This window comes from Athalia rosae, chromosome 2, assembly GCF_917208135.1.
Source record: "Athalia rosae chromosome 2, iyAthRosa1.1, whole genome shotgun sequence".
Taxonomy (NCBI): domain Eukaryota; kingdom Metazoa; phylum Arthropoda; class Insecta; order Hymenoptera; family Athaliidae; genus Athalia; species Athalia rosae.
This window is the reverse complement of record NC_064027.1, coordinates 11923202-11939533: the sequence shown is the minus strand read 5'-3', so window position 1 is coordinate 11939533 and position 16332 is coordinate 11923202. Positions and strand designations below refer to the sequence as shown.

The 16332-nt window shown below is 35.4% G+C and overlaps 4 protein-coding genes across 6 annotated transcripts; 3 read left to right on the top strand and 1 right to left on the bottom strand.

The window, feature by feature from the left end:
* The first annotated feature begins 884 nt into the window (after nt 1–884).
* On the top strand, nt 885–4372 carry LOC105683675 (bolA-like protein 2). The gene is made up of 3 exons (XM_012396441.3): nt 885–1206; nt 3961–4055; nt 4205–4372. Exons 1-3 carry the CDS (start codon nt 1144–1146, stop codon nt 4299–4301), a joined length of 255 nt encoding a protein of 84 aa, XP_012251864.2. The 5' UTR covers nt 885–1143; the 3' UTR covers nt 4302–4372.
* On the top strand, nt 1241–4055 carry LOC105683637 (probable dolichyl pyrophosphate Man9GlcNAc2 alpha-1,3-glucosyltransferase). Its single transcript, XM_048649965.1, has 2 exons — nt 1241–3001; nt 3961–4055. Exon 1 carries the CDS (start codon nt 1362–1364, stop codon nt 2961–2963), a length of 1602 nt encoding a protein of 533 aa, XP_048505922.1. The 5' UTR covers nt 1241–1361; the 3' UTR covers nt 2964–3001; nt 3961–4055.
* LOC125499886 (mevalonate kinase-like) lies at nt 4279–7012 on the top strand. The gene is made up of 3 exons (XM_048649967.1): nt 4279–4417; nt 5023–5259; nt 5478–7012. Exons 1-3 carry the CDS (start codon nt 4415–4417, stop codon nt 5748–5750), a joined length of 513 nt encoding a protein of 170 aa, XP_048505924.1. The 5' UTR covers nt 4279–4414; the 3' UTR covers nt 5751–7012.
* On the bottom strand, nt 5848–16332 carry LOC105683624 (two pore calcium channel protein 1-like). Of its 3 annotated transcripts, none has more exons than XM_012396368.3 (12): nt 16007–16332; nt 13904–14124; nt 13663–13827; nt 13008–13133; nt 10595–10902; nt 10099–10379; nt 9520–9738; nt 9343–9462; nt 8901–9240; nt 8419–8720; nt 8037–8143; nt 5848–7871 (listed from the first exon to the last, which is right to left on the bottom strand). In XM_012396368.3, the coding sequence occupies exons 1-12, from the start codon at nt 16110–16112 to the stop codon at nt 7626–7628; spliced, it is 2541 nt and encodes an 846-aa protein (XP_012251791.1). In that variant the 5' UTR covers nt 16113–16332; the 3' UTR covers nt 5848–7625. The 3 variants fall into 3 exon arrangements, with proteins under 3 accessions (XP_012251791.1, XP_012251798.1, XP_048505918.1); XM_012396375.3 differs by having other exon boundaries at nt 13904–14091; XM_048649961.1 differs by having other exon boundaries at nt 13663–13823; nt 13904–16332.

Below are 16332 nucleotides of genomic sequence, written 5' to 3'. Positions count from 1 at the left end.
CTTTCGAAAATGGCAGACAGTAAAATTGATTCTGTGCCTGGAACAGAGTGGATACTACATATTTGACATCATTTCATTTTATTTTCGACGTAAATGAGATCCAAATTGAAAAAAAAAAAAAACCTAAAGAAAAACCCCACGCACACGGAATCGAACCCACGAGCCTCATGCCATGAATCCGAACGCTTGCCGCTGCGCTGACCATTATTTGTTCCACACGTAATCTTAAAAAGCTTATGTACTACACATAAAATGTTTAAACAATAATATCTGCAAAACGCTTGGCCATCTCGTCTTTTTACTTGGCTCACTTTAAGTTCTAGTCGAGCCCAACATATACTGTGAATTTGGCCGAAATCGATGACGACGAGTTCTCAACCTCCCCTTGTGAGTTGCTCGATTGCTCTGATTCTGGCAATGAGTTGAAATCGCGGAACGCCGCGCGCCAGCGAGAATCGATTGTGTGCGTGCATATCATTTACAGGGACCCGTATGCGTGTAAGTGACCGACTGCAGCGCACCAAGTAGTGGGGAGGGAAAGCTCGGGCCGTCCGTGAGCCTTTGCATGTGGTAATCTCATGTACGCGAGACCGCTCTGCGTGTGCGTAAAATCGGGCAATTTTTGTCAGCGCCATCTACTAGTGGGGAGGCAAAGCTCTTGTATATAAGGAAAAGTACATAAGCATACCCCCACCACGTCTTCCGCACCTCTATTCCTATCTACACTCAACGGTTCACTGGAGATCCTCCATAGATCCTCTACGACAGAGTCTGAATTCGTGGTGCTCTAGGTGCAACAGAAGATAGCTAGTCAAACAACGGTCAAACTGGATCAAACGGGGTCGAACCTTGTAAAACTGAACTGAACTGCATTTGTTGTAGGTATCACTAATTATAAATGAATTTTATTATCACAATTTCTGTAATGTATATCATCAACAATTGAACACCTGGCATGACGTTCATCCAGCAACTCATCTTGATTTATTTTGCGTGAATAGACAGTTGTAATAGTGTGGTACTAGTTAACAAGTGTTGACTACGTCGTTGACTCCATTTGTTCAACAATCGTGACTGGATACCGAAAGCGAATACCAAACACCCATCGACGGAAAATCGTCTTTTACATTTGTTTTTTTTAATATGTCATACACCGTGGAGTACATACAGAATAAGCTGTCTGAAAAGCTGAAGGCTTCTCACGTGGTAAGTGACACCTCTTTTCCAAGTGTGCCACATCACTACAGTTTGCGAGTAACCTATATAAACGTGTCCCAAACTGCCATAAACACTGGGTTCCACTGACAGTTTGAGGAAGTTAAACGTGAGTAGCGATTTTGCTCAAAAAACTTGCGCTCACCATGTCACTAATATTTCGAGCTGCGCTCATCTTTCTTGCCACTTCATTGCTGAGATGGTGCGTAACGTACCATCCCTACAGTGGCGAAGGGAAACCCCCTATGTATGGGGACTACGAGGCGCAGAGACATTGGCAAGAAATAACATTCAACTTGCCACCTGAAGAGTGGTACACAAACACTACAAACAATGATCTTCAATATTGGGGCTTGGATTATCCTCCATTAACTGCATACCACAGTATGATGATCGGTCTAGCTGCTAGCAGAATAAATCCGGAGTTCATACGGCTAGGCTATTCGAGAGGCTACGAATCTGATGAACATAAATTTTTTATGAGATTGTCAGTCATCCTAGTTGATATAATTGTCTACATTCCAGCAGTGTTTTTTTTTGTCTATAAGTTGAAAATCAAGAACATGAACGATACACACAACAATTACCAGAGAGTTTTTGGACTGGAAAAACAAGATTTTGTACTCATATCGATCCTGATTTATCCTGGCTTAATATTAATTGATCATGGACACTTCCAATACAACTGCTTGTCTCTGGGTTTATTTATTGCTGCTGTAACAGCAATTCTCCAGAACAGAACATTGATCGCCTCATGCCTCTTCACCTTGGCACTGAACTACAAGCAGATGGAATTATACCATTCTTTGCCCTTCTTTTTCTACATACTCGGCGACATTATAAATCATAAAAATCAATCTGTGACTTCAAAATTTCTGAAATTGATTAATGTCGGTTTAGTGGTCCTCTTAACTTTCGCTATAATTTGGAGTCCATTTTTTATGAATGTTAATGTATTACGCAATGTGATTATCAGGTTATTTCCTTTAAATAGAGGTATATTTGAAGACAAAGTAGCAAATCTCTGGTGTGCAATAAATGTGGTGTACAAATTGCGTGATACATTCTCCAACCTTGCATTGGCTAAGATTTGCCTTGTGACAACCCTGGTAGCACTGATACCAACTAATGTGCATCTATTTTTCAGACCAACCAATAGAAAATTCATTCTTTCATTAATAAACACCTCTCTGGCATTTTTCCTATTTTCTTTTCATGTACATGAAAAAAGTATTCTTCTGGTAGCCAGTCCAGTTTTACTTTACACCCATGAAGACCCCTTTGCATGCTTTTGGTTTTTGATCATTTCAAATTTCAGTATGCTACCTCTATACATGAAGGACAATCTAATGATTGCATACCTTGCACTCACTACGTTTTATTTAATTTTTATTTACTGGATGTTCTCTGAAATATTATATTCCTATGTTGAGCAACAAGGTACTCACATTTGCTTGAAACATGGGAAATCTCATCGTAAAGTTGGTAGTCAAAAAGCAAGACCTGAAGTCTTTTCAAAGACTGATCGTTATCATGACCTTTTGATCAGTTTATTCTATGTTTCTATGCTAGGAACGGTATTCTTATCTATGGGAACATTTTTTGTTGAACCACCTGTGAAATACCCTGATCTATTTCCACTTTTGATATCTGTTTATTCCTGTGGCCATTTTGTACTTTTCTTTGTATATTTCAACTACAAACAGTACACAACCGATCATGTTCAAAAGAAACTCAAAGCTAGGTAATCATTTGTAAACTTTTATCAGGAGCACAGCATTGTGATGTAAGTGTTATTTTGATAGATATTCTGTGCAAGGTTTATAAAATCTTAGAAGTAATAACTAATGAATCTATTCATGAGGGGAGGCTGTGCTCTGGTCATATATTCTGTTGTCTATCGGAATCTGTACAGAGCTTTTGTTACAAAATATGACTAAAGCACAACGGAATTCTAGAATAAATATTCATGCCCCGCATTTTTAGAAATATTATCAAAATTGACTACAATTATACAACAGACGAAAGCTATCAGACACCAATTTTTCCTCCATACAAACCTCCATTGAAGAACTATATGAAATTTAGAGTCCTGTGAGAGGAATGCTTGAAGCAGAACTATGCCTCCTTTGCTCATTGACAAGTTTTTTTTTAATGTATGCAATACCTCTGCAGCATGTCAAGATTTATAAATTTTTGTTAAAAATTTGTATAATAAACTGTAATAACTGATTCTTTGCTTCTTATGAATTAAACCCCAATTTTATACTTTTCATAAAGATAAAAACGATTAGGGTCAGAGTAAAACGTTGATTTTCCTTGGATTGTTTTCAATTGGGATACTAGTTTCTCACTAGCAAAATTGTAGTCAATATTATGCCATCACCCATCAGTCAATTAGCAAATTACTCAATCTGGAATGGGAGTTCCAATCATGAGAATTCCTTACTTTCATTGCCAAATTATTTTCGAAGTAAGTTCATTTGAACTCTGATCTTTCTAATTCTGGATTTACTGAGTAAATAGTACCATATACAAAAAAAACTAGTGGATTCAGTCTATTATTTCATTCAGAATAAATAGTACTCTGTTGTGAGTTGTAAGGAATTCACTAAGCCTTACAGAACAGCTTACGTTTATTGTATGTTTTTTAGCACTTATCAAAGTTTGACATCTTATCCAGATTCTTCCACATCCAATGTTCAGAACCATCTGTGAATGAATAAACTCTTGTATATTTTGCAGGAGGTTGTAGATCACTCAGATGGTTGCGGGACTAAATTAGTCGTGTTAGTCGTCTCAAACTCGTTCGCAGGAAAGCCTATGCTACAAAGACACAGGTAAAGTTGCTATTCAACTATTAATCAATCAGTGTTTTGTCGATTCTCTATCAGAAGTCTCAGAATACAGATTTTTTATTTCGCAACTCAAAAACTCGTAATTAGGAGATGTATCCAAAATTATCTAACACTAGTCCATTTTATTGCAGACTAGTCAATTCCACATTGAAAGAAGAGTTGAAAAGTATACATGCTTTCTCTCAGAAGACCCTTACGCCAGAGGAGTGGGAAAAACAGAAGGCTTAACTGTGCATGTCTTTATTGATGTCGTTATATTTTGTTATTCTATAAAATAATTATCAAAGTTTTATACACAATGATCATCTTCAAGGTCTCAGCTCCAGGAAAACTGATTCTTTATGGTGAACATGCAGTCGTTTATGGAAAAACTGCTTTAGCTGCTAGTTTGGATTTACGCACGACTTTAGTGTTTGAAGAATTAGGTGCTGAGGAATTGAATATCTATTTATCATTGCCAAAAATTACTCTAGCGGAAACAGTGTCCATTAAGAGAATAGAAGACCATTTTTTTCAAAATACCGTATCAAAAAATGAGGGAAATTCTGATGATTTTTATCAACATGTTCGAAACTTTGTTGATCAACTTAGGTATAAGGATTCATCACGGAAGTTAGCTGTGGAAGCATTTTTTTATCTATTTGTTACTATTCTGAAAACTACAAAACTTCAAATCAAACCTTTCCATATATACATAAACACAGAATTGTCTGTTAGTTCTGGTCTTGGAAGTTCTGCATCTTTTGCTGTGTGTTTAACTACTTGTTTCTTGCATTACGTTAATCAGCGAAGAAATATAGCTACTGAATTAGATAAAGAGCAGCTAGATGTAATATCTAAGCATGCTTTGAACTGTGAAAAAATTATGCATGGTAATCCATCTGGCGTAGATAATGCTATTTGTACTTACGGGTCGATAGTCGAGTTTCGAAAGAATGAATGTCTACAGCCAATCACTGATGCAAAGAGTATGAGGGTTCTACTAGTGGATACGGGAGTACCCAGAAGCACTAAATGCTTAGTAGAAAGATTGGCTCTGCTGAAGGAAACCTATCCAAAAGTCTTTGATCCTATTTTGGAAGCGATGGACAACGTATCACTGGAGGCTCTGAATATCATCAAGAGAATGAAAGATCTACTTGACACGGATACTGAAAGACTGAATGAGTTTTATGTAAAGTTATTGGTGAGTTTATTAGATTTATACATGGAAATTAAATTAAAAGTGGATCTGGTATTATGATTTCTAAAATTCCGAGTTTCAACCCCTCTTTCTGATATTCATTTGTAGAAAAAAGGTGCAAAAGCTCGGAGTGCTTAGGCATCTGCTAACTATCTGCTTAGCAAATTCAACTGTAGTGATGTGTTTAATCAATAAACATATGTTTCAAAATTATATTGCAGATCCTGATTGACGTAAATCAACATCTATTATCATCTTGTCAAGTTTCACATCCAACCTTAGATGGAATCTGTGCTAAAGTCCGTAAACATTCTCTTCGAGCAAAGCTGACGGGAGCTGGGGGTGGTGGATTCGCTTATGTATTACTACTACCTGACACCAGCGATGAAACTATTCAAGAAATCACTAATACTTTTGTAAAGCAAGGGTATGGTGTTACATTGACAAACTTAGGAGGACCTGGAGTCAAAATTGAAAACAGGTACAACGCATGAAACAGAGTGAGACTTGCTAGTTTTCTTCATAGGTCATGGTAATAAAATTTGTGTAATGCTATGATGGGCTGGTGAAAAATATTTAGTCAACCAAACATTTCGATTACTATGTTTTATTGTAAATCGGACAATAGCGATATAAATAAAGTTATTACAGTTGACAATCGTTTCAATAGTTCGTAACATCGAAAACTTTGGAGTATAGAGTCAGTAAAAATGATGATAGAACAATAAATAAAAACCTTTTCAGTTCATTCCAGTTACATTAAAACATTGAGTACATATGTTTATGCCGTTTTTGAATATCATTTTTTGATACAATTCTTCACTTTGAGTATTAAACCAACGGAAATTAAAGTACCGAATTTACTAGGTACCAAATTATGGAAATATTCTCTTGCAATTAAAATTTAAATACCTATTAAAATAGTATTCATTTTGTCTCTTCTGGATTATTGTCAGAAGATCTGACTCAATATATTATAATATATAAGTATAATCATTGTCTATAAATAGTGATAGCTGTTTCATTCATGGAATTCGGATGAATTGTGAAAGTTGTGCACCCTGCACAACAATAACTTTTTTGTCACAACAGTAAAGTTCCTTAGTTGTGAATTTTCATGTAGATAGAAGTTGCCAATCGGGTGATAGTTGGAACAAAAAATGAATTGAACACAGCCTGCAGATCTATTTGAATTAATTTACAATTCTAAATAAAAGTGGGGGATAAAATCTCTTCAAAGATTTATGAAAATATGATTTTCATTTGCAAGACTTTTTATCTCACAATAACGATCTAGCCTACAAACATTGAAATACTGTTTCTAAATGGTTGAGTGATGATAACATGATTATATTATAGTATACCTATACATGAAACTTATATCACGATGTAATTCAGATATAGATTTGTATACTTAATATAAGCATGTATAATATAGATGCCTACGAATACAGTACCGTTAATGCTTTTATATAAATTAAAATTTAGTTCAACTAAATTATAATGCGCGATTTGGATATTTATGTACATTTTTGTATCCATGCATAACCGGGAATCGATTACAGAATAAATATGTTTATATGCGATAATAAATGGGTGCGAGTCATGATATTAAGTAAAAAACATATTTGACAACTTTTCACAGAAGTTTTGGTGAAAATTAAAGTCAATAATGAAACTAATGTAATCTAATCATGAAGCAACTATATGTGACTGTCACTGTAAATACAACCATCAATTATATTCTTATACAATACTTGACCTTTTGGTTCTGAACCCTTCGTTCACAGCTCCTTTTTTAAAATTTGGGATTTACAAGGATGCATAATATGATATGCGATAATTCTTAGAAACCTAGAAATTCCGATTGATCATTTCATTGCTTGGAGCTTGAGTATCGCGAAAGAAAGTGAAATTCATAAATGGGAAACTAGTATAAAATCAATTCATGTGCCTGAATCCAAGTGATATCTTTATACAGACTTGGATTGTGAAGGTATTGCACTCTTGGATTAGAAGATACCTTATCGTTGTTCTGCAAAATAAAGTTAAACTGCGCAGCATACGAGAGTTTAGTGTAGTTTGTTTGCCATATGGATCATAATGGCGATTAATAAAATCATGGAATAAATTAATACTATCCACCAAAGGTATTAGCTAATCTATCAGCCACCCTTATCTATTAATATCCAAACGGTCTGTGGTTTCTTTCCATGAAAGCAAAGATTTCCTTATGTAGTATGTGTGTCAATGTGACTCGTCAGTATATAAATTTGGATGGGTATCCGATACAACATTCCGTTACTATCAAACAGTGAAGAAACTGTCTCTTTACAATGGTAAAGAAAGAACTATCTCTGATTAGTTGATTACGTCGGACTTGTAGCACCATTTTGACGTAGAGGTGATAAACTCTGCCCATTTAATATTACATGATCACCACGTAGAATAACATCTCCCGATTCAAGCTCGTCAAAACTACCAATTGGACCCGAACCAGTTCTCTTTTCTTCCATTTCCGCTTCAGCTAACCATTCGTATATTTCGTGTGTGTACATCCTATGCTGAAGAACCTCCCGAGTTCGAGGACGAGATCCAATGAATGTTGTTATACCCTTTGTGAAAAAAGAGACTCGTTTGAGTAGCTGAATACTACGTCATACATGACCTTATGAGGCAATGACTAGTATTTCAGAGTTCTGCTCATTATAACTTGACAGAATCCTAAACTCTGAATTACATTGTAGAAAGTGAACGGTAGTTAGAATAATGGTACTCACGCCAACAACCAAGGCAGATCTGAGCTGTTCCAATAAATAGAAATCCTGGACAACGGACCGCACCTCGTCCCACCTGAGCTCCACTTCTTCATGCAGCATTTTTTCCTCTGTTTGTTGTACAGAATAGTTCATTGGAATTGTAATTACTTGTTTAATTACTGATTAAATGCTCACACAGACTAGGAACTGTGTTCTATTATCAATAAATACTAGAACAAACTCGAGACTATCCATGATTAAACCTCATTTCACTGGTGGTAAAAATAATTTTAACCTGATAGCCAGAGGAGAAAATTGTTCCACTATACATTGAGAACAAAATTATTCATAGTCACATTTTTTATTCTAGTATAAGATAAAATTAATGGCAGATTGGACGTACCATCTCGTTTGGACGTTGACCTTTTGTACTGAATTCTGAATCTAAATGCTTCCAGGAAACTGGAGACTACAATGGTAAGCACTATCATTGTAAAAAGGTAAAAGACCATGAAGTACACTCGCGTGTATAATCCAACAGTGAATGCATAAGCATTCATCAATATGAACCAATTGTTTACGACCGTTAATTCGAATAAAGTCATGCCGCTTGCCATCAAGTTGTCAAATGTATTCAGGTAATAATAACCCAATGCTGTACTTCCGTTTGCTGAATATTTGTAGAAATCTTCTACTGTTGTATTACTGCGACAAAAATGTACAGTAATTCATATGTGTGAAATAGAATTGGATTTGACAGCTGTTTCTTTTATTTGAATATTAAGTTAACTCGACTCTCATAAACTGTTGGCAAACATCAGGACTATACAAAGTATTAAAAAAAATGCAATAATTATAATATGCTCACGATGGAAATATACTTACATGCAACAATTTCGCATATCATATCCAGCGAATAATTCCATTCCGATTATCGCAAAAAAGTAATAAAGCACCAACATGACAATGGCGGTTGAACACATTAAAGGCGATAGTATTACCAAAGTTCCAAAGACATCTCTGTATCTTTTCTTAATTTTGAATAGTGTAAGTAATCTCAGTGGCCTGATTACAACAAAGAATGTAGCTGCGGGAAATAACAACAGGCAAAATCCGGCCCCAAGTGCCAAACCGGATGCACCCAAATCAAACAGATTCCACCCAGAACTCAAATATCGTCGCGTCCCAAGTCCCAACACTTTTATGAAAGCTTCCAAAAGAAATACTGAAACATAGAAATGAAGGGGTCATCTGAGCATTTATTTTTTTCCTTTTTCTTTTGGATTATTCACTCTTGCCGTGCATCCCAGCAAGGTGAGAAACTTACATGATACGAATAAGAATGTATCCCAACTTGCAGCAAATGCATGCGCGGACTGTTGTAAACTTGAGGCTGGTTCGATTAGCCTGGCCACCATAGCTACACCATTGCCAATGATTACACCATCTGAAAGGAGGGTTGTCTCATCCTTGCATTGATCAATGTTGCTTCAAAGCTACTTACACACAAGTGTTTCAAAGTATGGCCATACTATTGCAGCATGTGCCCCTTTACAGAGAATTTGTAACGGTTGCCAAGCAGCATGATACCATGGTATACTGGAATACTGTGGATCCCATTGAAGTGTTGTGGCATCATATACTTCGATAAACTCGTCCGAACTTAAGGTACCATTGCCAGCCACGTTCATGTGACGAAACATCAACAGCACATCTCTGATAGCTAAATATTAGTAGCATTATATTTATATATGCCAAGATGGATTCATTATTATTAACAGCAATATTTTTGGAACAAATTTTTCACGAGTGTACATTGCAAAAGCAACTGCCAACTGTGCGGTGTTTGACTTGATGAGTAATGAACAAGACAGGATTTCCCACGGTTATTTGTGTTTTATAACGAAACTGAAACTGAATCAAGGATGTGTACTATTTCACGCAGCTGTGCAGTAGTGACATTTACTAACTTTTAATGATATAGGTAAATCTATCAAAAATTATGGATTTTTACTTACTAATGAAGGTGAAGGATGCAAATAAAAGCGTTAGGTATTTATAACTGAATACTGTAAACAATTACACTTCTGTGGAGCGTAGTATCGCATCAACCCCCTGAACTGTCTAAATTGCATCTTGTCAGGATTTTGCTTGGATACTAGCAACTTAAATGCATGTTGACAGGCTCTCCTTTTGTGAAGCAATAACTTTTTGAATTTATCACGTTCCGCCGTTGTAAAAGTTTCGTTCACTACAGCCAACATCAGGTTCATCATGACGTACAACATTGTACAAAGGTAGGAAACAAAGTAAATCGCATACCATTTGCTTTTAGAATAGGACGGCATCATGACATCTGGAAAGCTGAATAATTAGCTCAGTTAGTGTTGCATTTCATACACAGCATTACATCATCATCTATCAATATTGAAAAATTAGTTAGCCCATTATGCTGTATGAAAACTAAAAATCCCAATTTCTTTTCTCTTAAATAAACAAATTGATGGCCAGCCATTAGTTTTCTCTAGTTGTGAATTTTTTTTCATTTTGATCACCGAGGAACTTGGACGTTTACTTACTTAGCAGTAGTGAGTAGAACAAAGAGGCTGACAAAGCTGTCCTGTAATGTTTCGAAATTTCTGTTCATCTCAGCAAACATATAGTAACCAAGTACCATGTATGTGAGGATAAAAAATAAAAGTAGCCCCAACATATCTAAGATTGGTGGTAGGGTTTGTAATATCTGTCTGATGAACCTCCGAACTCCTCCACAATATTTAGTATCCACTAAAAATATTGGGCGTAATGCACGAGTTACCCTGAAGTGGGAAGATTGTCGTACTAATACAGTCATTGCCTCAACAAACATTATGGCTAATGTCATACACTGTAAAAAATAATGCGAATTAATTTCCAAACCACATGCAACATATTTGATACATATACAGTATAATTTACAGATAAAAGTGAATAATTGTAGGAAATTTTTTAATTTTTATTCCAATTTGTGGCAGTTGATATTCTCGATTAATCATTTATAAAGTAACGCGGTATTTATAAATAATTAAGATTTCATTCACAGCTGCATGTAATATCGCTTTGACCTTTATATCATTGGAACATTACGTTGATACTAATTCTGAGAACACTAATCAATGTAGGAGTATGTATCTAGTCATTGGTAAAACATAACTGCATATCAAAATGATCTACGAGCATAAAAATAATGATTTTTAGATTGGTTTCTCAAAAATATTCATCAATGAAATAACTAACGTCTCGTATATCACAGAAAGTGTATACCAGACAAGCTAAGTGAATACAGCTAGTACAAACATAGTGATATCATACCCAGTACACGCACACAATTTCAACAAGTATGATTACGAACACTATCAAGTATACAACATATTTACAATTCAGCGTTTCACTAGACGATATGTGTTGATGTTTCTGCTTTTTTATTGTGTGATTAAACGATAGTTGTACTACAACTTTAGACAAGCGGTTACTCAACTATTGAGTTCAATAACATTATAAGAACCAAGATAATGCCACTAGGACCAGACCATGTCAGGTAAAAGAATAATGAGCAGCTTGACATTCAGAAACCAACAATAGTTCATGCTAAGGATAGGCATATAATCGATAATTTGGCTATGGGATGCCTGATACGATATTACGTCGAACAAAAAATATTGAATCATATCTTTTCAGTTGACATACTGTGGTGTTATTTTGTCAGGGGATCTTCAAATTTCAACAGTCATTCTATTGCCTTATTTGTTCAGCAATTTGCGATAGTTGATTAATTTTGAACTGCTCTTATTTTTATAAATTTTCTTCAGATTGAGAGAATCGGGGGTAAAAGTATACGATATCAAAAAATTTTACTACCTCCAGAAATCTTCGTTATTGCTGTGTCGTACAATTTTTTACAGAGTAACGATTCCACGAGACTGAATTAACACAACTGGGTGAAATTGGAAGTATTTCTCACTGCTATCAACTATGACAGCCTACAAATATGGGTGAAACTGAGTGACCTATTGTCATATGTACAGTCTTGGGCCTGCATCACCAATCGTCTCTAACTCATTCTCAGTGCTACTTATGGCCATAAGAAATAATACAGAGTTAAAGGTAGATTTGGAGGTGCTTTTATCTCTGTGTTATTCTTTATGGTTGAAACTTCTATTACGTAGAGGCAGATTGTTGAGTATGGGCCTATATCTTTAGTAGCAGAAAAGTGCTTTCTCCTTGGTCTTCCTTATAAATTCTGATTTACAAGGATTAAAAAATTTTTTAACTTTAAAAGATAATTCTATTCATATTTGGATTGATTATCACAATTGCATGTACATCAGGCAACTTGTTTATGCATCATCTGTATGTAGATACAGTACTGCCCCTGTGTTGTGTAAGTCAGCTTTGCACTGGATTAGTCTGGTATGAATATGAAGCTTATTATCGCTTATTACTTTGTACACACCTTCTGTTATGTAATGGTATACAAGCAATCATTCAGTATGGAGAGAGACTGATATATGGACGTTGAATAATGAGGATTAACATACTCTATATACATGGCAAAATATCAATCGATCGATTCGGATGTATGAGATTATTAAATATACCAGTAGAACTTTGTCTGTGCCTTAGGCAATCCCTGGGTCCTTGATTCTTGATTGATATAACAATTCAATGTTTCAATGTTTAATCTATACTAATCACAATTCATGCTAATATTACAAAGAGACTAGATTTGTCTGTTTGTTTGCGCCGGATAAACTCAAAAACAACTCAACCGGTTTTAGAAAAGTTTTCACCAAAAGAAAGCTCTTCTATTAGCGAGTAGCATGGGCTATAACATATTTTGCGAAAAATTAGCGATCCCAAGGAAAATTGTAATAATGTATTATAAACGGAGTCACAGTAACGCAAAATGATGAATTCCAGATTAGTAATACATTACCTAGTAACAAAACTTACCTTGATCATCGTTCGCTTGTGTTTCAAAATAGTTCCCCATCCAATCCATCTTAGTTTCAAAGCTAATTCTATTCCTATTATGATTAGAGCCATAAGCTCTATGGATCCATGTGCCCACACTGGTAGCTGCAGAAAAAAAAAATCAATGCGTATGCATTAGATAGCAGGTCAATCTCTAGTTCTAGATACTATAAAGCTAGATTAAATGAAGCTAAATGTATTATAGCAATTTGAAGAATTGTATCAAAAGTTAGTGAGAAAAAGTTGTAGTTCTTCTACATGCCTTTTTGAACTTGGATTCAACTTAATGTAGTAATTACCAATTACCTCAAAGAACAAAGTAAGCATATCGAAGTAATGGTTTATATATATTTCAAATTTAATTACTACAAGTTTATGTACACATTAGAGACGTCAGTAGATAGTATCTTATCAAATTCCATTTGCTCAATAAAAAATACTTAAAGCTTTCAAATCTCAGCTGGCAAAGAAAATATGATAATGATTACAAAGATACCATATAATTACTACTCAAATGAGATTGGCCGTGTAATAAACTTTGGCAGTTGCGAAATTCGTCCTAACGAAAAACGAAGAATAAAAAAATAAAACAGTAGCTTGAATATCTGTATTACTGGCAATATGAACTACCAACCTGGAAAAGCGGCACAGCTGGTTCTTCTACAAAGGCCAAGGCTAATAAAATCAGGGAAGTCAATAGGTCTAGTCCATAATACCAGCTGTTATGCACTAGAAGATAAGCCGGCAAATCCTCAGGATGTCTTGGATGCGAATCAAACTTTTCATTGTTTCTGCCTTCCTAACGAAAAATAAAATTTTGTTGGGTAGAGAATTTGATCTTGTTTTGGTGAAAACTAATATTTGTTATGGTTTACTTCAAGAAATATAGCAGCTTCGTGATAGTTCATTTCCCAGTGCATGTCGGCATCCAAGCCCACAGTATATCTAGCTAAGGTGGCATTTTCTGATAAACCTTCATTATCCATGGCGCCAACTCCAATCCTCTGACTTACTTCATTGGGCGTATCCATATTTTGCCTTGGGGTCATCCTGTTTCTGCTGTCTGAAGAAGGGCAAGACAACATAGATCCATATTCTAGAAAAAATTAAAGGCACGCAGCAGGAATGAGACAAGCATGCGTTAGCAGCAAAAGCCTTCCTCCAAAGTTGAGTGCACTGGCAGATGATTTCCGTGATCTTCACAGAGATTAATGCAGCTGTCGCGTTGATGTGAAAATACTTGATCTGTTACTTGATCAAACGTTAAAGAACAGCCACCATTTCTCAAGTTACATGAAAGATGATAAAATAATAGTTGTGAGTTTCTGCAAACTTATGATAACATTTTGTTGTTCAGCACTAGCTTAATATCTGCTAAACTTTTAATTGGAGTACACAGATTTAGCAAAAACTTTTCATAACATACAATTTCTTTAAATACAAAACCAACGTCAAATACACTTTACAATTAGTCTCAAATTTATTATCAACACCTTTGAAATGAAATACGAAAGACTTAATAATTCCTCAGAATATTAATGAACTTATAAGTCAATGTTGAAATGAATCATATAGAAGTGGATGACATCATACTGTTAAGATTGGGAATGAGCGATATATCTAGGTTTGTTATTGAATGCTTCTTTCTCTTTTACCAAATTCACAAAATAACTTTCACTAGAAGGACTTTCAAGTATTAATGGGAAGTAACTTTTGATACTAAGTAACAATCGTGCAGACTCAAGATATAAGCTTGTATGTACAGCAAGATAAACATAACTCTATCACTATATTACACACTATGGATTCAAACAGCACATTTAAATTGGACTGGGTATCAATTAAAGACTTTCATACTTTGACCATAAAAAAATGTCAAGTTTTTTTCTATATTTGTTTATTTGAGTTTGGGCGAAATGTAAGCCAAAAATGTTGGGCTTGAGTGTGATTTTGAAATTATTTTTAGTTCTGATTTCTATCTTTACACCACTTGAAGTTCTTGGAAAGTAAAAGGGATGTCAAAGAACAGTACAATGCAATGTCTCAGTTTGATTGTACATAACATTGTTTATTTTTATAGAGGAAGACAAGCAGAGAAAAATAGTACAACACTACAAATGCTGAATGTTCCTTGGGGAATTTCTTATCTTCGACAAGTCTTTTTTTGGGTTTTCATGTACTTGATGAACAACTTCTCAGTAGAGTACATTTTTAGAAAAGGTTTATAAGCACCTCGTGTGTCTAAATAGATGTATCAGGTTCAATATATCTATGGTATCACTGACATAAACCGATTGAACAGTCAACAATTGACACTGAACTTATTGACTTGACTGCATTTAGATATTCTAACAGTTGACGGTGATTTGCAGCTATTAGTATAGAAAAGTTTGAATGCAGTGGAAAGAATACATCGATCATGTGTGTATATTAATGCATTCCCTCAACCTTTGGCAGATGCATAGGTAGATGAAATTAGTGACATTGTGTCTTGACGGATCTTATGCTGTTCAAATATGACATATACACAGTAAGATTTTAAAGAAGTAATCGAAGCAAAATTACACAAACACTGTGATGAAAATTCTTCGAAGAAACAAGATCCATTTTATAAATCACCATCATGATGTAATATTGTATTTAGACATAAACTTCATTAGGATAAAACAGTGACATGGGTACAGTTTGAAATTATCATGGATATGAGTGAACCAAAATGGAGAGGTTGCAGTTTTTATCCAACTAGATAAACCATTGATGAGTTAGTCTCTCCATATCACAAAGTGTAAAGTATCATCATCTTACCTAGTTTAATAATTGAATGGACAAGAGTTTTGTGTCAGACTTGAAGATCTGATACCGAGTTCAATTGCCTCTACCCAATCCAACTATCTCTTTCGTCAATATCATTAGGATTCACCATAAGCTATATTTTGCATCCGAGTTCATTCCTTTACCGGAACGTGAAAAATTCTTACTTGGACTCGCTCCATAGGATCCCTCCAACCGCAAAGTAACATTCGGTTCATCATCGAAACGCTGATACCCATCAGCAGATACAGGACTTCTCGGGGATGAAGCCATCCTTGTGATCCTTGGTAAGGACAGTCAGTGACAGTCGACCACAGTCCTCCTGCCTTTGACAGCGATCGCGACTTACGAGTCGGAACGGACGTGCCTCTGACGTTTCGCAGTCGTGACCACAGATCACAGACTGGCACAGACCGACTGATCACTGAGTGCTGAAGCGGAGTAGAAGAACCGACACTCCCACGCTCCCACACTATCCCACACTGGCTAGAAA

What these genes read in the sequence shown, in the direction of transcription:
- LOC105683675 (XM_012396441.3), top strand. Translation starts at nt 1,144, where the DNA reads ATGTCATACACCGTGGAGTACATACAGAATAAGCTGTCTGAAAAGCTG. An exon ending in AGCTGAAGGCTTCTCACGTG is followed by an intron (nt 1,207 to 3,960) that starts GTAAGTGACACC and finishes TATATTTTGCAG; the next exon opens with GAGGTTGTAGATCACTCAGA. An exon ending in CCTATGCTACAAAGACACAG is followed by an intron (nt 4,056 to 4,204) that starts GTAAAGTTGCTA and finishes ATTTTATTGCAG; the next exon opens with ACTAGTCAATTCCACATTGA.
- LOC105683637 (XM_048649965.1), top strand. Translation starts at nt 1,362, where the DNA reads ATGTCACTAATATTTCGAGCTGCGCTCATCTTTCTTGCCACTTCATTG.
- LOC125499886 (XM_048649967.1), top strand. An exon ending in AGTTTTATGTAAAGTTATTG is followed by an intron (nt 5,260 to 5,477) that starts GTGAGTTTATTA and finishes ATTATATTGCAG; the next exon opens with ATCCTGATTGACGTAAATCA.
- LOC105683624 (XM_012396368.3), bottom strand. Translation starts at nt 16,112, where the DNA reads ATGGCTTCATCCCCGAGAAGTCCTGTATCTGCTGATGGGTATCAGCGT. An exon ending in ACAAGCGAACGATGATCAAG is followed by an intron (nt 10,903 to 13,007) that starts GTAAGTTTTGTT and finishes TATTTTTTACAG; the next exon opens with TGTATGACATTAGCCATAAT. An exon ending in GTTCTACTCACTACTGCTAA is followed by an intron (nt 10,380 to 10,594) that starts GTAAGTAAACGT and finishes CTAATTATTCAG; the next exon opens with CTTTCCAGATGTCATGATGC.